The following is a 27,497-nucleotide window of genomic DNA, read 5'->3' as shown; positions in this document are numbered from 1 at the left end:
AGGAGTTGAGAAATTAAGCGATCTACTAAGGGAGAGAGCCAAGGCAACAACTAAACTGCAAGCAAAAGCGAATAATAAAAAGTTAACCGTTGTTTATGAGAATATTTATGGATCAACATCTTTTTATTTAAAGAGGAAGTAGAGAAAACGCCGCCGGAAGTGGAGAACACTTACTTGTTTTGAATGACGCTTCTACAGTTATCGGTCGAACCGCCTCACGTAGCCACTTCTCTGCTCTGCTTATGTGGGTGTTTTTCTAACCTATCGCGGTGAGCGCAGTACGTCTAGAATCGCAGAGTCCTGCGCTCTACGCGGTTGTATGGCACTGGCGGCCGCACCGCGTTACGCAATTCGCGGAACTGTCAAAACTGATCAACAAGGCGAAAATAAATGATATTCGAAACTATAACATGAGAAAGACTGAAGAAGCCGTAAAAAATGAACCCAGCCTGAAATCAGTAAAAAAGAAACCTGGCATAGGACAAACCGTGATGTATGCACTAAAAGATAAGAAGGATAATATCATCAGCAATCTCGAAGATATAGTAAAAGCAGCGGAAAAATTCTAAGCTGACCTGTATACAGTACCCAGAGGAGTCACGATACCTCACTTAGAAACAGTAATGAACAGGATACAGAAACTCTCCTATAACTAGCGATGAGGTCAGAAGGGCCCTGCAAGACATGAAACGATGAAGAGCGGGAGGAGAAGGTGGAATAACAGTCGATTTAATCAAAGATGGAGGAGACATAATGCTTGGAAAACTGGCGGCTCTTTATACGAAGTGTCTATCGACTGCAAGGGTCCCAGAAAACTGGAAGAATGCAGACATTATACTAATCCACAAAAAAGGAGACGTTAAAGAATTGAAAAATTATAGAACCATTAGCTTGCTCCCAGTATTATATAACATATTTACCAAAATAATCTCCAATAGAATAAGGGCAACACTGGATTTTGTCAACCAAGGGAACAGGCTGGCTTCAGGAAGAGATACTTTACAATGGATCACATCCATGTCATCAATCAGGTTATCGCGAAATCTGCAGAGTACAATAAGCCTCTCCACGTGGCTTATATAGATTACGAAAATGCATTTGATTCAGTAGAGATACCAGCAGTCATAGAGGCACTACGTAATCAAGGAGTACAGAACGCTTACGTAAAAAGCTTGGAAAATATGGCTACATGCTTGTGGTATTTGTTTGTTTGAACGAGGCGCGTGGGCGCCATCACTCCAGAAAAGAGGAGGAAGAACGAACTGGGCTCGCGCTGTGAATCTAACCGGTCAGCGCTGCAACCCTTGTTGTAAATATAATCTGTAAATAGTTTCTCGTCTTACTGACTCGTCCTTCGCGTAAGAATATCTACAGAGGTTCTACAGCTACCTTAATTCTACACAAGAAAAGCAGGGAGATACCTATAGAGAAAGGGGTCAAACAGGGAGACAATTTCTCTAAGCTATTCACTGCGTGCTTAGAAGAATTCAAGCTATTAAACTGGGAAGGCTTAGGAGTAAAAATCGAAGGCAAATATCTCAGCAACCTTCGGTTTGCCGATGACACCGTTCTATTCAACAACAATGCAGACGAGTTAAAACAAATGATTGGAGACCTTAACAGAGAGAGTGTAAGAGTGGGGTTGAATATTAATATGCAGAAGATGAAGATAATGATAAATAGCCGGACAAAGGAACAAGAGATCAGGATCGCCAGTTGGCCACTAGAGACTGTGAAGGAGTGCGTTTACCTAGGTCAATTAATCACAGGGAACCCCGATCATGAGAAGGAAATTCACAGAAGAATAAAAATAGGTTGGATCGCATACGGCAGACATTGCCAGCTCCTGACTGGAAGCTTACCATTATTATTGAAAAGTAAGGTGTGCAATGAGTGCATTTTGCCAGTGCTGACATATGGGGCAGAGACTTGAGAGCAAATTAAGGACCGCGCAAAGAGCGATCGAACGAAGATTGCTAGGCATAACGTTAAGAGAGAGAAAGAGAGCGGTTTGGATCAGAGAGCGAACGGGTATAGACGATATTCTAATTGACATCAAGAGGAAAAAATGTAGCTGGGCAGGTCATGTAATGCGCCGGTTAGATAACCGTTGGACCATTAGGGTTACAGAATGGGTACCAAGAGAAGGGAAACGCAGTCGAGGACGACAAAACACTAGGTGGAACGATGAAATTAGGAAATTCGCGGGCGCTAGTTGGAATCGGTTGGTGCAGGACAGGGGTAATTGGAGATCGCAGGGAGAGGCCTTCGTCCTGCAGTGGACATAAAACAGGCTGATGATGATGATGATGATGATGATGATGATGATGGAGGTGGTGCCCTCCCCCCGAAAAAAAATCCTGGGTACGTGCCTGGAACATTGGAACATCGTCGCGGCCGCTGGTGTTCGTGCAACCGTAGGCTGCACAGAACGCCGGCATGATCGGCCTTCCAGTTCAATTGATGCTGCGTACGTGAACTATCACTCTACATGCACACAAATAAAGGAATGCAGGGTCAAGCGAAGCCGATGGCACGCACTCAGAAATAAGCACCGTCGGGCACGGTCGCGGAGACTGCGAAGGAACGGAACACCAGTGCTGACGTCACTACGCCGCGGTTTCCGGTCTCCGCTCGCATCGTCAGCGTCAGCAGCAGCAGCAGCGCGCGGTGCTCGACGGGGGGCGGAGCTACAGCGCAATTTTAACCGACGATTATGTCGCTCCTAAGTGAAAAATCCCCACCCCCCCAAATTTTACCTGCATGGTTTGTAAGGTTCCCGCATCCGTATATAAGCGTCTTATTGAATTCGACAGACACTTCAGCTGCGGAGTCCGTAAGTTACGCAAGTTTAGTTTCTCGTTTAAGGTACGTGTCCTGTATGGACTAGAGGAAAAAACGTGAGTAAGCGCCATGAAACGTTCGCGTACGACGTAAGTACGCGTTCTGAATAGGGACCACAAAGTTAGCGCGATTGTGATTACGTACTTGTGGAGTTGACCAGACTGTTCAGTGGCATCAGTACGTGCGATAAGTACGCCACTGCGACAGGGTAAGAACAGGCTGTTTGTGAAGTTAGACTGCTTAAGTTATGTTCGGGTATTGGTGGTTGATAGCCTTCGGTTTAGTTGTGCGAAACCTTTGCTCTTGCAGCGCAACGGTCGGGTCTGGTTAAACTCAGGGGGAACGTGAACGCTCGCTTTGACGGCAGAAAATTTTGGGGTTCCCAGTTGAGCGGCTTACATTGAAATTTTGATAGGAAGCCTGGTGGGTTAACAGCTGATTCTGGGCATTTGCACGCTGAGTGGTATTGTGTTGCCGGGACCGACTCTTCTGCAGGTGCCGGTTGTTGTGAGATGGTTTAAGGCATTTCAAGTGCGCAGTGGCAAATGCAGAGAGCAAAGCCATATTCTTGCTCGCCAGCCATTCTCTTCCTGCCCAGCGGTTATCAGCGCTGGCCAGTCGACATATTCCGGGCCATGGAGGAGCTGTTACGATCGGCCTGCAGAGGTACTGACCTGCGAACCTTTCCCAGCCCGCCGCAGCTGTTTCGATCGTCCTGCGGGGGTAGTGATCTTCGAACCCTTCCTGGCCCGCTGCGACAAGTCGCTTTGGAGAGCCAACAATACGCCTCCTTCGGGCGATCACAGCAAAGTTAATCAACCATGCGCCTCCTTCGGACAGCCAACGGCGCCAGCAAGTCTAGCCACGTTCGGCGGACCCAGTAAATTGTTACTTGATTCGCTATCGCCTTCACGGTCTACTTGGAGTAAAATGATCCTGGAAAAGGGTGTTTTGCGGTGCGTTTTCGCGGGCCCTAGAATTCGTCACAGTCTGCTGACAGTCGCGGCGGCTACCTGAGGAGTCCGCTTTGCAATCAAGACGCGCTGGCTGGGGTCAAGCGTGACAACCCATGTCTACGAGGACTCTCCCCGCTCGGTGTGCTTTGTGCTGTGCTTCGTCTTTCGTGCTCCATTTGGGAGTCATGTTAGATTGTTGAAATGTATCTCTTGTCGTAATGTAAGTATTGTAAATAAATCCCGTACTCCTAGTTCTCGATGAGGGCAAGTTCCTCGATCCCTTCAACAACGTCTAAAACCTTACAGGAGGAAGTGGCGTGCTAGTTTCTGCTTTTTATGCTTCTTAATTTTCTCCTTTGCTGTATCGGCCATGTTCTCGGGCCACAATTGCGGCTTTGTTATGGTTGTGCGCGCTCACACGTGTTGCTCCGTATGTTTCGTACCGTGGCAAAGGCGACGTCGTGTGGACAGGTTTGCGTTAGTCTCCGTGTCTTGTTGCGCTGTGTTATCTGGATCGTGCTCTCCCGGATATGTTGCTGTGGCCAGATGGGACAGGAGGAACTAAAACTCGTGAAATGGACGCGCATACAACGCTGTACTTAATGTACGGTAATGACAACGGACGAAGGAGTATCCGTGGAAAATTTTGCCCTCTTGGCTCTGCGGCAGAGCCATGCTAACGTGCCATCGCAGGCCGAAACCGATGCCTTTCAGAATCTGTACATGAACGCCTTGCAGGTCAGTGATTCCTGCTTTTCACAGCGCATGGTGCATTTGCGGCACGTAGAACGTACGCTATGCAAGGCTGCATAGTCCTGGTTTTAGAACATTCGTGTTCAGTATACAACTTGCTTTTGTGCATATTAAAACACATGTTGGTCAACTGTTGCTTGTTTTTCGCAGTACTCGCTACAGCGCACGAACTCTTTCAAGCAGAGCGCGTTCGAGGGTCATACACACACGTGCTGATAGAGCTTTACGCAGAATATGTGCATATATTGCTGCACTTGCGCCGGCCAGTCGACGCTTCATCCGGGAATATGGGAAAGAAGCTGCTTCTTTGACTTATTAAGGAACGAATCCTTTATACCGCAGGCGTATCTTATATGTGTGCGCGAGAAGCGCAGGGAAGTGAAGGTTAGCGGACGCGTGCTGCAAGAGTGAGCAAGGCTCCACAGAACATACGCCTGTGAACACATCAAACGACTGTTCCATGGTCACACGTAGGCCGGGTCTACGCGCGTGCTGCTCTGCACCGTGCGTCGGCTTCACTTACTGTGGGAAGAAGGCACCTCAGGCCGCAGTCAATTTATCTAAACGCGGAGTCAGAAATGTTCTACATCCTCGCCGGCGTGCTGTGGTGATGCGCGGCCACCCGAAATTTGTTCAATAAAGCATGACGATTCCTCAAGCCACAGCGAGAATACGTGTTTGTGCTTATAAACGCCAGATGGATCGCAAATTGGTCGGTGTGTCGTACGTGCCTCCAGTGCATTCTTGCAATACAGTGAGAATGCGTACATTTTTTTTTCCATATCGCCAGACGTCTAGCTCGCAAGTCCGTCTGAGAGTCCCAGGAAGTCTAAGCAGAGAAAAGCAAGTATAAGGAAGCGATAAAGAGATAAAGATGGCCTTTAACAAAAGAAAAAAAAACACGTGAGAACTGGGCAGCGGCCGGCTGCAGTTGATGAGACAGTTCGGTTGGCTGGGCTGAGAAAGCAAGTTTATTTTAGTAAAAGCCAGTAAAAGCAGCAGATTCGACCTCACGGCCCAGTCTGCGAAGTTGATTATGAACTTCTTTCAACATTCCTTCGGCAACGGTAATGCGATGAGAAATTGCGATTACATCCTTTGGTTTAGGATTGCTGCGGAGCGCGCGCGACCGAGCCGCCCGTTTGCGCGCTGCGCGGTGTGGTTTCGTGAAAAATGTAAACAAGAGAGGAGAACTGGCCCGACATGATGGCGGAGCAGCGCCAAATTCCGGTTGCACTTAAGAGTGACGTCAGGGACCCTCAGTTTTTTCTTCCTTCCTCTATGAATGGCAGTGAATGGCTCATACACCCGTAAGGTCATGAAGGAAGGAAACTGAGGAGAGGCCCTACCCCCTCCGCGCGCTAGGAGAAAAGTGTGGAGGAATTGACGTAGTAGGTTCTCCTCTTTTTTGCTGATTTTTTATTTCTTTGCCGTGGCGGCCACGCCCGCGGAGGAAGGAAACTAAGGAGAGGCCCTGACGTCACTCTTTGGGAAGCTAAAGTGAAGCCGGAAGTTGGCGTTGCTCATGGCGTTGCTCCGCCTATCGGGCCAGCTCTCCTCTCTTGTTTACATTTCTCGCGAAACCACGCCGCGCTGCGCGCAACCATGCTGCTCGGACCCGCGCACTCCGCAGCAATACTAAGCAATCGTTAGCACGTTAGCATGATTCCGCGAAAGAGGGCAACATTTCCCGCTGATATTCCTTCGTCCGTAGCCATTGCCGTGACGCGGTACATTGCGTACAGTGTTGCATGCGCGTTCATTTCACGAACTTTAGTTCCTCCTGTCCCACCTGGCCACAGCAACATCCCGTAGAGCACGGTCCAGATAACGCAGCGCAACAAAACACGGAGACCAATGCAAACCTGCCCGCACGACGCCTTTGCCACGGTACGAAACCTACGGAGCAACACGTGTGAGCGCACAGAACCATAACAAAGCCGCCATTGTGGCCCGAAAGGCGTGGCCACTACAGCAAAGAAATAAGAAAAACAGCATAAAAGAGGAGAACCTACTACGTCATTTCCTCCACACTTTTCTCCTAGCGCGCGGACGGGGTAGGGCCTCTCCTCAGTTTCCTTCCTTCATGGCCACGCCTTTTGGGCCACAATGGCGGCTTTGTTTCGGTTCTGTGCGCTCCACGGAGGAAGGAAACTAAGGAGAGGCCCTGACGTCACTCTTTGTGAAGCAAAGGTGAAGCCGGAATTTGGCGTTGCTCATGGTGATGCTCCGCCTTTTGGGCCACCCTCCTCTCTTGTTTACATCTTTCGCGAAACCACGCCGCGCTGCGCGTGGTGTCGCGCGCGGAGCGCGCGCGCTCGCGCAACATCTGGCAGAGCACGGTGCAGGCAACACAGCGCAACAAGACACGGTGACTAACGCAAACCCGCCAACTCAGCGCCTTTGCCACGGCCCGAAACCTACCAGAGCAACACGTGTGAGTGCTCAAAACCATAACAACGCCGCCATTGTGGCCCAAAAGGCGTGGCCATACAACAAAAATAAAATAAAAAAGCAGCAAAAAAATGAGAACCTACTACGTCATTTCCGCCACACTTTTCTCCTAGCGCGCGGAGGGGGTAGGGCCTCTCCTTAGTTTCCTTCCTCCGTGGTGCGCTCACACGTGTTGCTCCGTAGGTTTAGTACCGTGGCAAAGGCGCCGTGCGGGCAGGTTCGCGTTGGTCTCCGTGTTTTGTTGCGCTGCGTTAGCTGGATCTAAAATCCCTTGATAATTTGAAAGTAGCGACACTCTCCTCCTCACGGCGCTTTCCTCCTCGATTCTCCTCGCCCACCGGCTGCGCACGGCGCGCTTTTCCTCCTGGGCTTCCGCGGACGGGCCGCAGGATTCTATGGAGGCGTGTTATTTTGGGCCAGTTGCGCGCCCCAGTGGGGTTGAAAATTTTGATAAATGCTAATAACAGCATCAATAATGCTGGAGGCAACGTTTATGAGGAGGTTCGTTTTTTCTTAAAGCCGTATGAACGGGGTATACCGATGTAAAGGGAGCTTTGAGGCGAGTTTTATACTCCAGACAATTTTTCTGCCACATGATCAGATGCTTTACTTCGTGCGTCTGATCTGGTATTGCTTGTGACACATCCCTTTGTGTGTGGCTTATTAAGCGAAAGCCTTAGACCTCTGTTTGAAGGTCCTGTTGTGAGCTACAGAAAATATCACGTGACCGAAGGAAGGCGGGAAGCGAACCAAAGCATGTGCAGCCACGTATAAGAGATGATTAATGATTAGCAAAGTAATTATTGATTAGTGATTGGATTAAGATGAAGTCGGGTGTATTAAGGAGGATTAAGGTGGATTTATTTATTTATTTATTTATTTATTTATTTATTTATTTATTTATTGGTACCTCAAATACCCTATTTGGGGTTTTACATGAGGGGTGGGCATATTTAGGTAATATTTTCAATGAATGCCTTGAACGATGAATGACTGGAGTGGTGCACCGCTTCAGCAGGTAGATGATTCCAGTCTTTCGCTGTTTGAATGTAGAAAGAGTTAAGATGAGCGGAGGTGCGAGCTGGAGGGGGATAAACAGCCTTTGAATGGCTATGACGGGATGAAGTGCGATGCTCAGGCGTGATGTCGGTCTGATGAAGTAGTGAGTGATAAAATTTGTAAAAGAGGCATAGTCTTGCTGTTTTGCGGCGCTGCTCGAGGGTTGGAAGGTTCAGAGATGATTTAAGTTTAGTAACGCTAGTGTGGTAAGAGTAGTCAGAATGAATGAACCTTGCTGCACGATTGTGTATGGATTCTAGTGCTGTTGCCAGGTTAGATTGGTGTGGGTCCCACACTGAGCATGCGTATTCTAGTTTGGATCGATTAAAGTCGATGAAGGTGCATTAGGGTGAATCAAGGTGGATTAAGGTGCATAAAGGAAGACTAGGTTGGATTAAGGTCGATGAAGGTGGATTAGGATGGATGAAGCTGCGTTGAGGTGCATTAAGGACGATTATAGTGGGTTAGGGTGGAGTAAAGCGCATGAAGAAGGCTAAGGGTGGATTAAGAAGGATTAAAGTGCATTAAGGAGGATTATGGTGGGCTAGGGTGAATTAAAGTGAATGAAGGAAGATTAGGGTGGATTAAGTAGGATTAGGGTGGAGAAGGTAGATGAATGTGGATCCGGGTGGATTAAGGACGATTATCGTGAATTAGGGTGGATTAAAGTGAATGAGGCAGCATTAGGGTTGATTAAGGAGGATTAAAGTCCATTAAGGAGGGTTAGAGTAGATTAAGGTCGATGAAGGTGAATTAGGGTGCATTAAGGAGGACGTTCGTGGATTCTGTGGATTAATTTGCATTAGGAGGATTATGGTAGACTAATCGGCCTTAATACTCAATGAACCCTAATTCACCTTAGTCCACCTTAATCCAACTTAATGCTCCTTCATCCACCTTAATCCAGCTTAATACTCCCAATCCACCTTAATATAACCTAATCAACCTACATCGCCCCTAATGCACCTTAGCCTACGCTATACCGTCTTAATCCTCCATTATCAACCCTAATCCATCGATATCCGCCTTAATTGTCCTTCATCCGCCTTACTCCTTATTCATGCACCTTAACCTAACTTAATCCTGGTTAATAGTACGAATCTACTTTAATACACCCTAATCTACCTCTATCAAACCTAATCCAGCTCCATGGTCCCTAATCCGCCTTAATCTACCCTAATCCACCCTAATCGGTCTTAATACCTTTTCATCAACCCTTCACCTTAATCCACCATAATCCTCCTCCACCCACCTTAATCTTCATTCATGCATCTTAATCCTTCTTAATGCACTCTAATACATATTAATATTCTTTAATACACTCTAATCAACCTTAATCCTCCCTAATCCACCATATGTCAATCACTAATGATTCATTAATTAACTTGGGTAATCATTCTCTTATACAGGGGTGGACATGCTTTGGGTCACCTCTGGCCTTCCTCGGGTGATGTGATACTTCCAGTTTACAACGCGACCTTGAAACAGAAATATAAAGGCTTTCGCCTTAAAACTTTAAAAAATAAACTCAATGTTGACTAGCTAACGCTCATCACCTGCAATACCAGGTGTATATTTGCCACTAATTTTTTCAGGACGCAAAGCAGAATCTATAATGCTGCACTTCCGTCTGAATAACAACTGTTAGCGACGTGCGCGGTGATGGAGCCGCCCCAGAAAATTAAGCATACTGAGGACGGCCGCCACAAAAACGCTGGTGAGCAGGCCGGAAGAATGAAAAAAAAAAATGCAGCATTACGGGATGCTTTGCTACGAGCTATAAGAAAGACGCCTCAGCTCGCTAACAACGCTGGTCTTCGTCGGAACAAAGTTCTTTCGGCCAATGTCATGCAGCCACTGCTTCCTGCGCAACCCGTGACGCTTTCCTTGTGGTATCATAAAAACGGCATAACCATATTCAGGCTTCTTGCTGCAGTTATACGCGCAACAGCCCGGCATAGCGCTACCACATAGAAAAGGAAACACAGCGTACAACGTTCGCTACGGCGAGCTAAAGCGCCGAGCCAGCCATGCTCAGGAGGAAAATGGCGCGAACGAAAAAGAAAAACACAAGCAAAACTCAAGATCCGCGCGTTTCCAAGGGCAACGGCAGGGAGACCAATCGTCGTGCAGAAAATCGGGGGCAAAACTGGTTGCCGCGGGGGAACGCACAAGGGGCGAGTAGGAGGCGAGGAGGTCGCGCGGCGGTGGCAGAGTTCAAAGAGTGTCGCTACTTTCAAATTATGAAGGGTTTTTAGCTGGACCGTGCTCTCCCGGATTTTGCTGTGGCCAGGTGGGACACGAGGAACTAAAGTTTGTGAAATGAATGCGCATGCAACGCTGTACGCAATGTACCGCACCACGACAATGGCAACGGATGAAGTAATATCCGCGGAAAATATTGCACTCTTTGGCGGAATCATGCTAACGTGCTAACGATTGTTCAGTATTGCTGCGGAGCGCGCGCGTTCGAGCACCACGGTTGCGTGCAGCGCGGCTGTGGGCGCGGCGTGGTTTCGCGAGAAATGTAAACAAGAGAGGAGAGCTGGCCCGATAGGCGGAGCAACGCCAACTTTCGGCTTCACTTTACACTCTTAGGCAAAGTTACACCCTTTGGCTTGCCCCTTCTGCCACACAACGATAATCGTTATCTGCCTTGATGCGTTTCCTTTCTTTAACGCTGCGAGCCCGGTACTTTCCAGTAACGAACGGCACGCCCGTTATCAGCATAGAACAGTTTACACCCTTTGGATTGCCCCTTCTGATAATGCGCGTGCCGTTCGTTACTGGAAAGTTCCGGGCTCGCAGCGTTAAAGAAAGGAAACGCATCAAGGCATATAACGATTATTGTGTGGCAGAAGGGGCAAGCCAAAGGGTGTAACTTTGCCTACACTCTTAGGCAAAGTTACACCCTTTGGCTTGCCCCTTCTGCCACACATCAATAATCGTTATCTGCCTTGATGCGTTTCCTTTCTTTAACGCTGCGAGCCCGGTACTTTCCAGTAACGAACGGCACGCGCGTTATCAGCATAGAACAGTTTACACCCTTTGGAGTGCCCCTTCTGATAACGCGCGTGCCGTTCGTTACTGGAAAGTTCCGGGCTCGCAGCGTTAAAGAAAGGAAACGCATCAAGGCAGATGACGATTATTGTTGTGTGGCAGAAGGGGCAAGCCAAAGGGTGTAACTTTGCCTAAGAGTGTTCACAAAGAGTGAAGAGTGACGTCAGGGCCTCTCCTGAGTTTCCTTCCTCCGTGCATAAGGTATAGACGCACTCAGCAAAGCGAAGCGAACATTGCATACAATCTCTGGTATCACAACACACTTAACAGCATACGTTTCAATAAGGGAAAAGCTCGAAGCAGGCATCCAAACCACATAATTGATGAGAAGGCACTCCTGCGCCTCTTAAACAAAATTACACCCTTTAGGTTGTATCTTGCCACACAACAATAATCGTCATCTGTCTCGTCCGCATTTCCTTTCTTTAACGCTGTGAGCCCGGTACTTCCAAGTCACGAATGACATGCGCGTTATCAGCATGACAGAGCATTCTCGACAGGAAAGTAGCGAGTGCAGCGTTTTCAGGAAAGGAAACGCAAGCAAGACAGACGACGATTATGCAAGATACGAACCAAAGGGTGTAGATTTGTTTAAGAGTGTACATGCAATGCGAAGCACGTAGCGCTCCCCGCGCACGTTTCCCGGTAAAGATTACTGTTGCGCAAGCCGCCGCGGCGACGGCAGCTTGACTGTAGCATACGAAGCAGGGAGTGACGTAACTACACTTTCGTACGTAAAAGAAGAACCCGCCTAGCAAGTGATTTGTGTTGTGACAGCTATGTGTTATGGGAAGGCCACGTATAGTGAGGGCTCTTGAAGAGCAGCGTAGTACATACGAGGTGCGATGAATTTCGCTTCCCTCTACGTGCAGTCTAAGAACAGTTTACACCATTTGGCGTGCCCCTTCTGCCACACAACGATAATCGCCATCTGCCTTGATGCGTTTCCTTTCTTTATCGCTGCGAGCCCGGAACTTTCCAGTACACTCTTAAAACGGTTGCACCCTTTGGGGTGTATATTTGTCTCACAACGATAATCGTCATCTGGCTGGCTTGCGTTTCCTTTCCTGAAAACTCGGCGCTCGCTACTTTCCTGTCGAGAATGCTGCGCCACACTGATAACGCGCATGCCGTTCCTGACTGGAAAGTGCCGGGCTCGCAGCGTTAAAGAAAGGAAACGCGGGCAACATGGATGACGATTATTGTTGTGGGACAAGATAAGCCCCAAAGGGTGTAAATTTTTCTAAGAGTGTAACGAACGGCACGCGCGTTATCAGAAGGGGCACGCCAAAGGGTGTAAACTGTTCTTAGAGTGTAGTATACTATTTGCAGGTGCACGAAGTAGCGGCGCAAGCAAAGTCGCAGGCCGTTTAGGCTAATAATTAGGTAAAATACACGTGAGCGCTGCCGCGTTAATAATTTCAACCTATGTCGCAATGGGTACTCGTGCTACAAATAGTTTACAGCTTCGCTGTCCAACCACCTTCACAGCGTGGACTGGAGACCACATTTTCGCGTAATGGGGCATATATAATGCTTTCGCATTAGAGAAGTGGTTCGATGTGAAAAGGAAAAGTTGGCGCTATCTTCTGCAGCCCTTGGGGGAGCACGGCTCAGCAATGCGGTATCAGTGCTGGCATGCGTCCATTGTGCATTCATCCAGCGTCTCTATGATGTCTCCTCGGTTCCGCCAAGTTCCGCTTTCCGCTTTCAAGGTGCCCTTACCTGAGGCAGTAGGCAGTTGCAGCTGAGTGCTTCGTTGCTTGCGTGTCGAAACTTGTCATTTTTGCACCGGTACGATGTCCCGCTTTTCGTGTGTTGAAGCTGCTCCACCCGTCGAAATATTTGCTCTAATGCGAGCATACCGGGCTGATGCATTTCCTCAAAAAGTGGATCTTGGTGTGGGAGGTAGGCTTCTCTGCATAATATCCTTTCCCCGGCAACCTGTGGCAATGCGTGTTTTCGTGTTTGCACCGAAAGTTAAAGCTATTTAATCTGGAAAATTTCGTCTAAGAAATTATTTGGTTATTTGGTAGAGCATGACATCACTACCATTATGTTACCACCGATGGCATGAAACATTTTATTGGCTCATTGGGCTGCACGCAATGTTTGTTGGTCCGACTGCTGTGGCTAGCGTTAGTGCCATAAGAGCATTTCTTAATCTTCTTCCTCGCTTTAATAATTATTTGGGAGTATGATATGGCTCGAGGACGCACGCTGCACATAGCTCTTGTGCGTCCTCGCGGACGCCAGTAAATTCCGCAAATGTTTCCAACTACGCCCTTAACAGGATATCGAGTATGATTTCAGCTGGGAACAACGAACAGAGATAGAGTTGATGAGAGGCTATTCAATAATGAATACTTGTTTTGCAGTTGTGTCGTGCGTTGACTTCGCTTGGTTGCGTTGTGCCTTGTATACCGTGCGCGTTGTTTGGTGGAGGTAACTTTGAGGTGGTATTATTTTTTAGCGAAGTGCTACGTGTGTACCGTAGGGTTGTCGTATTAAGCTAGGAGCACCGGACGTTTGCTTGTTTGTCCTTAATATTTATTTATTTATTTATTTTTATATGCAGAAGTACACCGCCACTCGCTCAGTAGTAGCTATTATTATTATTATTATTATTATTATTATTATTATTATTATTATTATTATTATTATTATATTGTTGTTGTTGTTGTTCAACACCCGCCACGGTGTTGCGCTGCTTAGCACGAGGTCGCGGGATCAAATCCCGGCCGCGGCGGCCGCATTTCAATGAGGGCGAAATGCAAAAATGCCCGTGTCCCGTGCATTGGAGGCAACTTGAATATCCCCTGGTGGTCAAAATTAATTCGGATCCCACTACGGCGCGCCTCATAACGAAATCGTGGTTTTGTCACGTAAGAACCCCAGAATTCATTCATTCATTGTTCAACAAGTTTGCATTCTTCCGTGTTACACTTACGTTCGTAATTCAGTCCAATGTTCGTGATTCAGTCTAAATTTAAATAAACCTGAAAGATGCATCAAGAAGCTTGCCGTTCTTGTTTCCCACTTTATTTCTTTTAAATTATTTTTAGTGTGCTGTTATGTCAGAATCATGTTCATTATAAATGACGTGTTTTGACATGTCACCTCTTATCTGCTGCATTAAATCATAAGATGAAATACTGAATGGTGCACATATTTTCAGCATCGAATTATCTCTCCTAGGGATATGACCTTGTGCATGTATAAATTAGCTAGCTCTGCTTAGCAAAAGTGGCTATAATAGAGCTTGCAATACATGTTCATAAGTGAGAGAGGTAAAGAGTTAATTTGAACTAACAAGTAATTGGAGGTGCATGAATGAATTAAAAGATGTTCAGGTGTACACTGTCTTTTTGCACTTCTTTGCCAATAAATGGAGTCATACCAAGTCACACAACTTTGTCCTTATTTTGTGTCACTTATGCTGTAATGCAGTCCAATGTGCAAGTTTAGCCAAGGTGTTACTCACACCATTTGGTTTGTTTTTGCATTTTCGGCTGTGTCTGGTGCAACGTCGCCTTTGTTTGAAGTTCGCCTTTGTGTGCGAAAATTAACAATTTTATTTGGTGGTTCCACAGATATGTAGGCATATTTCTATAACTTTTTTTTTTCTCCTGCTTGTTGCAATGTCTTCGTGGTTATCCTGTGGACAGAACACACTCTAGAAAAATGCCTAGTTAGAATGCGTGCAAGACACTAACTATATAACCCCTGTGGAAGCATTTTTACCTAACTACGCTCTTCTGTAAAATAATCATAATTACAGGCTAATGAATTCCACAGCATAACAATGACCTCTCCTTAAGCACTTTGTTTACCTTTGACCTGCATCGATTGTGTTCTGCTTATGCCCGCAAGCGACCTAGTTACATTACTACATAGGATAGAACGTTGTCAGATTCTGTTTCTAATGGCAGTTTGTTTAGAATTAGATCCACGGGTTTTAGCATTCTGTATGATAGGTCTGTCAGCAACATTGGTGAAATGCTTGTAGCTGTATGATGAGGCGGCTCAAGTTCATTGTGAGCTGCACATGATAGATAGTGGCTAAGTACTACACCAGGTTGGCCAAGCTCTGTTCTTATTGGAACAGAGTGTTTTTTTTGTCATTCACTGAGCCTTTGTTGTTTGAGTCTATCAAACTTTTCAACAAGAGGTCCCTGGACAACCATCGCAATAATACTATCTTGGACTCTTGTGAGTGCATGCGAACACATGCTCAAAGGCACTAGGAAGAGTAGCAGTATGTTCACCTCGCACCCGCACACAACAATCTAGACAGCGTGCGTTTTCACAAGTGATGGAAAGGTCGATGGCCTCTTTGTGTGCTCTGCAGAAAGTCAATGATGGAATCAAGTGCCATTCCAGACTGTGCTTGTTTGTTTGACAACACTTACCATAGTTAGTGGTATCTCATTTACTAAAATAAAAAATGCTTCTTAGCTTTGCTACTGAAGTGTACATTCCACATGATAAGCTGTAGAAGCACTGACAAATAGCATTACGTTTTAATCTCATGTGAATGCAATAATTGCAATAAAATTACTAAACATCAGGTGCCCGCTGCAAATATGGTCTCAGCATTTCTGAGCGTGGAAGACCTCTTCGTGTAATGGTGCATATGTCTATGAATGATTATGAGGCTTGAACATTTATCTGTTCGGTCTGATTACATCGTGCCTTTTTATACTTTTCTTCAAGCTTACAGGACTGAGGAAGCCAAGCCATGGGTTCTGCCAGTAGTACGTAAAGTTGAAAAAGAAATGGCCGAGGACTCTTCACTTAACCATGAGTACCTTGGTCAGCTTGGCTTAGATGACTTCAGCAAGGCAGCTGTTAGCATGCTGCTGGGCAGTGAAAATCAAGCCATCAAAGACGGCCGAGTAATTGCCACTTAATCACTTGTGTTATGTCTTTTTTTTTTTTTAGTGTTGCATTGCTACCCACCTAAACAATATTCACAAAACTAAAAAAAAGAAAATCGGTTATAATTTGTTACATCTGTATCAGGATTGAACTCAAAACTTCTATCTGATAGCATTTGTATTTGTGTAAGTGTTGTATTTCAGTTGTTTGTCCATTTGTGTTATCCATTTCCCTCTTCTTCTGTATGTGTCAGCACACCTAACTTTTTTCTAACGTAAATGTGGTACTTTCCTGGAAGTGTGTAACATGAAAAACTTGAATTTTTTAAGGCAATGGAGCTGTCTGACCATGTGCATGAACCTATACTACAGTGTTTGAGAAGTCACATCACTGTAATTAATATTAAAACTTACTAGGTGCAACACTGAAATTATATGTGTGTTCTGATGACAAGGAAAAAAAAGTATTTTTGCTTGGCTCTGTCAAAAGTGGAGTTTGACGAATACATTGTGTTTACAGTGGAGTGTAGAGAATGAGAAACAATTGTTCAGAGAAAAAAAAAAATTATATATATATATATATATATATATATATATATATAGAGAGAGAGAGAGAGAGAGAGAGAGAGAGTACCTATTTTTGCTCGTACGAATGTTTATAAGAATTCATTTTTCCCCAATACAATCACAGATTGGAATGCACTGCCACATGATTCTCTCCTCCTTGCCCCTGATGAGTGATTTGGACTGTCAGAATGAATTGTCTGTGATGTGCTATGTTATCCTTGTGCGTTGCTTCTCTTATTTTGTGGCTTTTTCTTGTGCGCACACAATTTCGTTCAGTTTTATATAATCATGCATTTTCCATTTTTAGTGTCCTTTTGTCAATACGTGTGGTTTTTTTTTTGTTTCAGGTCGAATATTTTTGTCCTTTTTGTATTCTGGCTCTGCTGCTTGGACCGTATTTGGTCCGCAGTATGTTATAAATAAAAAAATAAAAAATATATATATAGTTGTGGCATGTACATAATATGCCATAATGGAAAGGAACACAAGCAATGCAATTGGAGCTGGAGATATTACGACACGATAACTGTATAGCAGGTAACACTGAGTGAGGTTGCAACTTGCACATTTGCAGGAACTGCTGCCTTTGATGTTTAGAGAGCGTGTCCTGTCAGCTGTTCGCACTAAACCAGGTGCTTGACATGCTTAATTGCAGAGCCCACTCTGTTGTCTGTTGGGATGACTAGCTCAGACCGGTACTGAGTGCTTAGTGGAATTTGATTATCCTACTTTATCTTACATCTGATTTCCCTAGAAAGTAGCTTTTCAAAGATCAGGATTTCAGTGTTGCCTGGTAGGAACTAAATCATGATATCCAATATATTTTTGCTTATAACAAACTGAAATGTCAAGTGGATAACAGTGTTCAGACTTTCTGCTGTATGTGCATTTATTATTTTTAGGCAGTCGGCGTCCAGTGCCTCAGTGGAACTGGCTCATTGCGGGTTGGTGCAGATATGCTGTGTAAGCACGCAAAATTTACAACAGTCTACATGTCAACCCCTACCTGGCGTGAGTATTTTGTTCTTTACTCATACAGTGGCAAGTCATGACTGGGGTGGGGGAGAAGTATGTGTAGTCCACACACCTGTGGTAGTGAATTAGAAGTTTCAGTGGTCCTAACAAAGACTGTTAGGGTTGTGGCTTGGGCTAGTTGGTTCATGGTTCAAAAGTAGGTGGACAGCCCTAAATTGACGGAACACAATATGAAGAAAGGACGAACATGGCGCTGATTTACAACTGACTTTATTTTTTGACATGTGGGCATATATATATATATACCTTAACAGTCAAAAATATATGAAGGAAAATGAGACCAACATAACATGATACACTTATCCCTATCTTTCGTCACCATACATCATCGACTTGCGTCACAAGCACGTGCTGTATTATCAGTGAAAAAATCTACTTCTATTTGGGAAAGGGTCGGACAAGGTATACTAACACAATTTTTTTTAGGCGGGCTATTTTCACGGTTTTAATTATTTCTCTAGTTCTTCTTTCTTGTTTTTTGTTATAACGTTTGTTCCTGAGAAGGTTGGAGTGCAACTACAATCCCTGCAGTGGATGCCTAGGTGGCCGCTAATCATTTTGTTTATGTTGTAGTTATGCTCTTTTAATCCCTCATTTATGGATCTACTCGTCTGTCCTACATATTCCTTACCACAGGACGGCAGAGCCGAATAGACAGCACCGTCAATACAGTTTTTTTTACAAAGTGGTTTTCATGCCCTACGGAGCAAGTTTGCGACTTCTTAGCTATTTTGTTTACATTCAAACACATTGCAGAAAAATTTTTAGGAGCAAAAAATATGACATTTACGTTGATGCATTTTCCTATCTTCTTCAAGTTATGTGCTAACTGATGCATGTAGAGCATCAAAGTTACTTTTTCTTTTCTGTAGCATTCTAATACTGCTTGGCTGTCCTGTGGTTTCCTCTTTAACTTTTTTAGAACCAATTCCGCTACGGATATTAGAAGTCTCTTTGGGTTCCCTGCGATTTGAAGAAGGTGTATCTGCTTGCTAAAGCTATGTGTCATCGAGTGAAAACATGATCTGTTTAAGGTATTCATGAAATAAGTTGTTGCTATAGGCCTTTTTGCGAGTTTTGAATGAGCCAACTCGAATGGAAGGAGTGGCTTGCTGGCGTGTGGCTCATGCACCCAGCAAGTATGAGTTTTAAAGAACTTAAGCTTCAGATCTAAAACTTAGCACCTAAAAACAGACAACCGCATCACGCTTCTCTGTTTGCAACGCTGAAATACTGTGCGAGACTCTTTAATGATGGTACACTTATGTGGTATTCTGGAATGTTTATAACTTGGTGAGCATTCCGGAAAAGAAGTGAGGCGTGCAGACAGGACACAAGAGTAGAGAAGTGGACAACACGAACGCTGACTATCAATGAAGGGAGCACTGAGGCGAAAAAAGAAAGAAGACACAAAACTCATCTGCGCATGCTCAGCAATGGTAACACCACGTGTCAGTCGGGTACACGTGCCGGTCTACGTGAGAGATAACTGTTAAGGCACTTAATCTCTTCCTTATGTAAAGTAATCGAAGGCTGACTCACGCATGCACTTCCACCATTATAGATATGCCATGCCTCTACCATAAGATGCGTATCTTCATTCTTATGCCTGTACAATATCGCGCATTCATCTAACTCTGGCGTGCAGTTACAATCTCGGCAATGTAGCGAAAGATTAGAAGGCGATCCACCGGTTAACGACCTATTATGTTCCATTAGCCTCTGATTGATACACCGTCCCGTTTGCCCTACGTAGAACTGGCCACAGCTAAGGGGAATTTTATAAACCACACCCATACGACAGTCAGTAAAACTGTTGTTCTTATTGTGCTTCACTGGACAAATATCTGTGCATTTTTTGGCTTTTACCCGCTCCTTTTATTGCGAAGCAATACTACTTTAGGTCGCACTTCAGCCCGTTCCGTGGCGAGGCGGTGGTAGGCACCATTGACCTTTAGCGTGACGTCACACCAGGTGTGTAAAAACGGGGCCCCATCTCACGCCGTCGCGAGGCGAGGCGGTAGCCACCAACGGCGGCCTAACTCCCGCTCCTCTCACCAGGGGCGCTACGGTCGGTGTGACATCACACCAGCTGTGTAAAAACGGGGCCCCATCTCACGCCGTCGCGAGGCGAGGCGGTAGCCACCAACGGCGGCCTAACTCCCGCTCCTCTCACCAGGGGCGCTACTATTGCTTCGCAATCACCAGGCTTAACCAAGCTAAGCCACGGCCGCTTTTTTTTTATTCTGTATGGCAGCACATCTCTTACCTAGCTTATTGGGAGCAGTGAAAGCAACATTAACATCATATCTACTTGCAACTTTTTTAAGCCTGTGCGACACTGAATGAATATACGGAATAGCCACTACTCTTTTTTTGCTATTACTGCTTTCTGTAATCACGTCCGTCCCTCTCGAAACCGACTTCTTTAGGCGCTCAGCCACAGTGGCCACCGCTACACTAGGATAACCTGCTTCTAATAGGCGCTGGACCTGCGCATTAAAATTGGCGCTCATTTTGTGCATGCAGGATCTGGTGAGGGAAGACTTAAGGCACGACATGCATGCACAAAATGAGCGCCAATTTTAATGCGCAAGTCCGGCGCCTATTAGAAGCAGGTTATCCTAGTGTAGCGGTGACCACTGTGGCTGAGCGCCTAAAGAAGTCTGTTTCGAGAGGGACGGATGTGATTACAGAAAGCAGTAATAGCAAAAAAAGAGTAGTGGCTATTCCGTATATTCATTCAGTGTCGCACAGGCTTAAAGTTGCAAGTAGATATGATGTTAATGTTGCTTTCACTGCTCCCAATAAGCTAGGTAAGATATGCGCTGCCGTACAGAATAAAAAGGAGCGGGTAAAAGGCAAAAAACGAACAGATATTTGTCCAGTGAAGCACAATAAGAACAACAGTTTTACTGACTGTCGTATGGGTGTGGTTTATAAAATTCCCCTTAGCTGTGGCCAGTTCTACGTAGGGCAAACGGGACGATGTATCAATCAGAGGCTAATGGAACATAATAGGTCGTTAACAGGTGGATCGCCTTCTAATCTTTCGCTACATTGCCGAGATTGTAACTGCACGCCAGAGTTAGATGAATGCGCGATATTGTACAGGCATAAGAATGAAGATACGCATCTTATGGTAGAGGCATGGCATATCTATAATGGTGGAAGTGCATGCGTGAGTCAGCCTTCGATTACTTTACATAAGGAAGAGATTAAGTGCCTTAACAGTTATCTCTCACGTAGACTGGCACGTGTACCCGACTGACACGTGGTGTTACCATTGCTGAGCATGCGCAGATGAGTTTTGTGTCTTCTTTCTTTTTTCGCCTCAGTGCTCCCTTCAGTTGATAGTTGGCGTTCGTGTTGTCCACTTCTCTACTCTTGTGTCCTGTCTGCACGCCTCACTTCTTTTTTTGCATCATGAATCCTTACCAACTAGCTCAGCTTTCTGTCGTTCTGAGCATTCCGGATGGCAAATGCATATTCAAGTTTTGAACAAATATGGAACTAGTGTGTAATTAGTTTAACATGGGGAGAGGCGCTTTATAAATGATGCCTTAAAAAGTTAATAAGATTTTGTTAGCAGATGGGATAATTCTAGGTGCATGCACCAAATAGTCAAGGTTGTGAGATAGCACCTTCCAGAAGTGCTTGGATTTAAAGTACCTAGATGGGAAGCATCAACCGGTCAGCAGTGAAGATAAGCAAGAGAGCAAGAGACGTTTAGAGTATTCATGGAAAAAAAGCAGGGAAGAGACTGATACAACCGGATCCTTTACTGGCATAGGAAGCTGTGCAAGGTATAGATAGCGAATTTTTGAGCAAGAGAAAGAAGCTTAAGTAGATGTATACAAAAATGCTAGCATGAAATGCATGTATAGCATACCTGATTAAATCAAGCAGGCTAGGTGACTATTTGTCACTGTCTGTTTCAAAAGGGATGCGAATAAATTGGCAGCAGTGGCAGCTTTTTGGGTACTTGAAAGGGGTAGCTGGTTTGATAGGCAGGGGCCGAATAGCAGATTAGGATAATAATAAATGAAGATGGACTTGACTTTACATTTCATAGAATTAGGGACATTAGCCGGCGATCACACCAGGTTAGAATGTTCCATGTTCTACAGAGAAATCTGGTCATTAATGTTATACTCGTGCTATATGGGTACAAAAAAAAAACATTAAATGCTTAATGCCTCAAAGTTCAATGCCATTCCCGTGGTGCCTCACAGACATACTTAATATCATAAATCCAGAACAAGATAGAGGTTCACAGGAAGATGGAGGCTTGAAATGATTAACAGTGATAAAATAAGGAGTGTCACTGAAGCCAATGCTTCGACAAGTCCCTTCGTCAAAGCGTTTGCTGCAGTGACATTCCTTGTTCTACCAGCATTAATCACTTAACCCTTTCAGTGTAGCTGACGTACTGTACATTTCCGCATTTCTGTCCCACCATGTCACTGATGTACCCATACATTCTCCACTCGGATGTGCCCAGTAACAAGAAGTTGGCAAGTTCCTAGGTGGTTCCACCATCTGTTTTATATTTCTAGAAGCATATTTTCTCCTCTGTCTGGGTTTTCTCAATGTGTGTATTATTTAGTAGCTGCGGAATGCATTCCTGCCCGAGTGTGGCAGTGCTGTGTGAAGGGAAGTCTGCAGTTAGGAGGGGTGGCTCCCGGTCATTGTGCACCACTACGGTGGCAATTCTCCATTCATATATTAGTGCCGGCACGGAAGGCCCCCACTCTTGCGTGTTTCTGCCATCTGTTGTATGTTTATATCAAGTTAATTTTTTTTTTCCTTTTTATCTCGTCTCCCGCTAACTTCATATGGTGCACCTCCTTTCTAGCACTGGTGTGCCTTCTCCAGGATTGCTTTGCCCTCTGTCGTATCTTTCATCTGTTGCTTTCTGTTTTGTCTGTTGCTTTCTTTGCTTTGTCTGGTCGAGTTCAAGTAAATGGAAGTGCTCCTTCTTTGAGCATAGCCATGTGATCGCTTTTGAGATGGCTGCTCACATGGCACCTTCAACTGTTAATTGTAGCAGTGGCTCTTCTGACTCCAAATACGAGCTAAACTCCGTCTCAGAAGACAGCTTGTTTTCCGAGAAAGAGGCAACTTTTACCAAGTTGGATTCTGAGCCTGACATGGTGAAAAAGACCTGAGAATGATGGTGTTTTTGAGTCTGCAGTGCTTTTTATTCTTTTTGTCAGATAGGACTGCGAGGACCATACCAAGAGAGCATTTGTCATTATTCATGTCATTTCTTTCCTTCTGAATAATCAAAATTAAACTGTTGTGTTCACTTTACAATATCCAACAAAAAATCCAATGCTGGGGGTGCATTACCTCCAAAAAAAACCAACACTGAAAGGGTTAATGGCATTAAAATTCTTCCATTGCATGTGCTATATTGGCAAATCCTCGTGCTTGCAGACATTAGGCCTCTCTCTGTTGTACATCACACTGCGCTGGCGATGTCACAGTGTCACGTCACCGGCACAAATGCTGTGACCCTGGTTGGCAAAACACAGCCGCCACCAGCTTTCTGCATGGTGCAGTCGCGCAGTGCTTAGTGCAGGTGGGCGCCATGTGGATGCGTCTTTTTCTTCCTTTTTTTTTACATGAATCGCAAACAATTCTCTTGCCAGCCAGATTAGCAATATTGTGTGCCAGAGAATATCGGCATGTGGTAAACTGCGTGATGAGAATCTGGCGACGCTGTCCTTTTTTACTTGCGAACATGGATCACTTGGTCGTTTGTGATTGATTATGCAATGAAGAATATCGGCTTTTCCATGGAAATGTGCCACATTTGTTGTGGTAAAGTGTGCAGCGAAAAAACAGTGGCAATATCAGCTCATCTTTGTGTAGGGAAACAGCCCACATTATGTGTGTGTGTGGTGGTGTGCTACGTGGTTAGCAATAAATCTCACTTCCGAGGCTGGATGCGTGTTGTGTGTAATAAGGCCAGAGATAGTGATCAGGCACCGATAGAACTTTAGGACCTGTAATTCTTGAACGGGTGAGAATGAGATGCAAGGATTAGTGAGCTCATGTATCTTGGTGCCATGTGCGCTGTGTGCCGAAAAAAAGAAGAAAAAGGAACTTTCGTTTGAGCATAATCACTCAACTGAAAGGTATGACTATAAACGAGCTCCTAGTATGTTTTGACCACTGCTGAAGCTGCGTGTATACATTTCACCACAGGGAATGCTCAAAAGGCAAACCACTGATATTAGGTTTTAACGCGGATCTCGTCACCTTTATGGCATGGACTTCATGCTGTGATGATGCACATAAACATGCATCATCACATGGTCTTAAAAAGTTGACAGCAGCAAAGGGAGCCAGCAGACACAGCAAAGTTACCGTGCAACGGATTATGTACTCATATGTGCTCTTTTGCTTTGTACGTTCACATGACCATGAGTACCATATTTACCGGTGTATAAGTTGCATTTTTTTTTCAGAATTTTTCGTCGGTGCGTCTTATAGAATGGTGCGACTTATACAGTTAAACTTTGATGTAAGAAACTTCAGTATAACGAAATTCTCGATATAACGAAGTATTCAACTTATTATAACCTTTTGTTCATAGAACACCATGTGTATTTAGAACCTCAATTTAACGATGTGTGTTTGTGGGCGAGTTCAATATAACGAAATTTCGCTTCCGCTGCAAAGGAATGCCGAGATAATAGAGAGTTTTAGAATAGGGGCCCCAAACGTTTGGGGCCCCAAAGAAATAGCGTCGAAGCTACTGTGCATGCGCGAGACGCAAACTGCATTTGGGTTTTGCGTGGGGCACGCAGTTTCACTGATTTGGTGGGAGCCCCAAATGCCGCCCCATGAGATTTGCGTAAACAAACATGGCGGCACCCATCGAAGCGACGGCTCTAACATAGCACCAAACTGGGCTCGATTCGTGGTAACGCGTGAAGTTTGCAAGCTAGGAGAAGCTCTCAATTAGCGTGTGTTATGGAGATTGATTCATTAGATGCCGCGGATTCCGAATTTGATTGTAGATTTCGTGGCTTGTAGTCCTAACACAGCATAGCTTGGCTGGTGAAGGCATGTAAAGTGGGTACTCAAAACTAAGCGCAACTAATTGTTTGCTGCTAATAGAACAATCTCTAAATTGTAGTTAAATGCTAAAACACGAAAGTCGAAATTACTATTCTTATAAAATGGTATATTTATTTAATTATTTCTAATAGCTTTTCTTGATAGTGGCGCTGTCAGGGCAAGGTGCTATCTGCAAACGCAAAGCCCTATTCTAAAGCTCTTCACTCCTGCGTGCCCCAACGCTAACACCCGCAAGGCTCTTTGGGGCCCCAAACTATTGGGGCCTCTATTCTAAAACTCTAATAAGTGGGAACTTCCGTGGGCGCAGATGGTCAATTACAAGCTGCTGCTTGCAAACGCACTTCTCAAATCGCGCGCGGCGTGAAGAGAGCGAACGCCGAAGTGGAGCTGCATCATGTTCCGAATAGAGTCCATGTGCGATAAGCTCCTATCGCGCACAGCGGAATTTGTGCTTTAGGCGCGAGTGAAAGTGTGAGAGGGTGTGGCAAGAAAGTTGGTGGCTTCACGAGTGCCGACTTCCCTCGCGAGCAAGAGGAAACGGGGAGGGGAGCGAACTCGCGTAACGCGATCACGCGCGCGTGAGGGGCAGGAGATGGAGATGGGGGGGGGGGGCTAAGTCGGCGCGCGTCGCGACTTCTGGCGCGCGTCTCGGTCGTGGCTGCGCATGGCTGTAAAGGTGCGCATCCGCGCACCTTGCCTTAGAGGTAATCTGCCGCGTGGTCAAACAATGGGCGTGCCGAGACGGCATGGAATCGTGTTGGAGGTTGCGTAATCTCCAGTTTCGGCGACCCGTTGGAGCGAGAGGCAGACAAAGCATTCGCTACCCGCTGCTGGCACTTTTTATGATAGCGTCGTCTCAGTGCGGGCGACGCTGTCAGCCGCAGGGGCGGAGTGCACGCGAATGAGTGGCTGACTTCGCTTAATTCGTACCGCCAATATGAAGATATCGTCGACGTGGCATGAAACCGTCGCCGACCCCCGCATTCGTCAAAATGAATTGTTTTCTCCTTCAAATTTGCTTTTTTCGTTTGTCCGATAATTCAGAAAATTCTGCGGCCCCCTTCTTTGTAAGAAAAATCGATTGGCGACTCTACTTTTATTTGCATAGAAGGTTGAATATGATCAATACAACGAAATGTCGATATAACGAAGCAAATTGCCGATTTTACCGACTTCGTTAAAACGAGGGCGAACTGTATTATTGAGTACCTTCAAAAGTGATTGCCTGGGAATACAGCCAAAGTTATTATGGTAGCAGCTATGGCTGCATAGGAAAGACGCATTTTTGAAATAAATAATTATACATGAAGTGTGTCTATTAATGTTTTTAGGGACATTTTTTGAACTTTTGCCTGCTAAATAATATGTTTGATGATATTACGGTTGCCAAACTTACTGCAGCTGTCACTATCATGATGTTTAATGTCAGTAAAAATGCATATGTAGCAGCAGCTTTACATACAGGGTGTCTCGGCTAACTTTAGCTAGAGTTTAAAAATGTGCAAATGCCACGTAGCTGGACAGAACAAAGGCAATGTTGTTTGCCGTCGCTTGGAGATACCCAAACTATTTCTTTCATTCCACCTAATTAGATCATTAGTGTGAATTAATTAACCAACTTCTCAAATATTATAATTAGATGAAAAGTGTCCTTGAAAAAATTGTAGAGCGACATGAAAAACCGCCGATACAGCTTTCTGTTGCTCAATACGTGCTGCACAAGTGTTTTTCCGAGCGTGAAAGAAGCCCGCAAATGTACGCATAATTGCTGCACGGATGGCCGCTCAAGGCACTAGTAGAAACTGTAGAAAAAAAATAAATAAATAACCAGCATCAATTTAATCACAAAACTTGATAACATACCCCGCAGCAAAACTCGAAAACATTACTTGCAGCGCAAAACTCTGACCGCTCAGCGGTGTTCAATTGAACATTAATGCTTTCGCATTCACCACTCATAAGAAGTGCTTATTAGGTGCCCTCTGATTTCTATTCATCTCTTGGGTGATGCAGTCAAGCAACATTTACAGCAAAGCTGTTAGCCTCTCAGTGGTTGGCATTTTTCGTGTCCATTATCGAAAATGTGGGCCGATCCTGACGGCAGTGCAGGGCAGGAGCAGTGGCTCATACCCCTTTAAGGCAGAGGCTTCAAGCACTGAGCAAAGTGAAGTAAACTATGCATACATTCTTTGGAATGAGGCATACAACATACAGAACAGCATACGTTTCAATAAAGAACAAGCACCAATCAAGCATCCGAACCCCATAAATGATAAGTCTCGCTTGATAACAATGCAAAGCATGTAGCACTCCCTGTATACGTTTGCCGGTAAAGATTACTGTTGCGCAAGCTGCCACAGTGACGGCAGCTTGCAGCATGGGGGGTGACATCCCTAGCCTTTCGTATATAAAAGAACCAGCCTAGTGACTGATTTCACTGTTGCAGCACTGCTATGGGTGGCAACTTGCTGTCAAAATGACCATTACTCCCATCACTACCATTGCTCTAAAGCAATAAAGCATTGCATACCTCGCCTCAGCAGTTGTAGTGGCGGTTTTCAACAGCTTCACTGGACACCCACTTTTGAAGGGCCGGGATGGCGAGTCAGTTTTTTTGGAAGGAGCTGGGCATGGCAGGCAAGTGCATACAGGGCCTTCAAACAGCTATGTTGTGAACATTTTTTTTACAGTAAACATTCACGGAAATTTCGAAAGCTATTATAAATTTTACCTTGAATGTTAGTCATGATACTTGCTCAATTTAGTTAATTTTTCTCATTAAAACAACACAGAT

At 45.2% G+C, this 27,497-nt stretch overlaps 1 protein-coding gene across 2 annotated transcripts in view; it reads left to right on the top strand.

The window, feature by feature from the left end:
• Nucleotides 1-12,818: 12,818 nt before the first annotated feature.
• Got1 (Glutamate oxaloacetate transaminase 1) overlaps nucleotides 12,819-27,497 on the top strand; it is a 57,642-nt gene continuing 42,963 nt past the window's right edge. The window contains exons 1-3 of one of the 2 annotated variants that reach the window (XM_050193245.3): nucleotides 12,819-13,034; nucleotides 15,843-16,024; nucleotides 17,476-17,584. In XM_050193245.3, coding sequence (XP_050049202.1) covers nucleotides 12,926-13,034; nucleotides 15,843-16,024; nucleotides 17,476-17,584 — 400 coding nt within the window. In that variant the 5' untranslated portion in view covers nucleotides 12,819-12,925. The remainder of the gene's footprint in view (nucleotides 13,035-15,842; nucleotides 16,025-17,475; nucleotides 17,585-27,497) is intronic. The other variant, XM_050193246.3, reaches the window with a different exon arrangement.

Source organism: Dermacentor andersoni, chromosome 1 (assembly GCF_023375885.2).
Source record: "Dermacentor andersoni chromosome 1, qqDerAnde1_hic_scaffold, whole genome shotgun sequence".
Lineage (NCBI taxonomy): Eukaryota > Metazoa > Arthropoda > Arachnida > Ixodida > Ixodidae > Dermacentor > Dermacentor andersoni.
The sequence above is the reverse complement of the archived record's forward strand: the minus strand, read 5'-3'. Positions and strand labels throughout refer to the sequence as shown.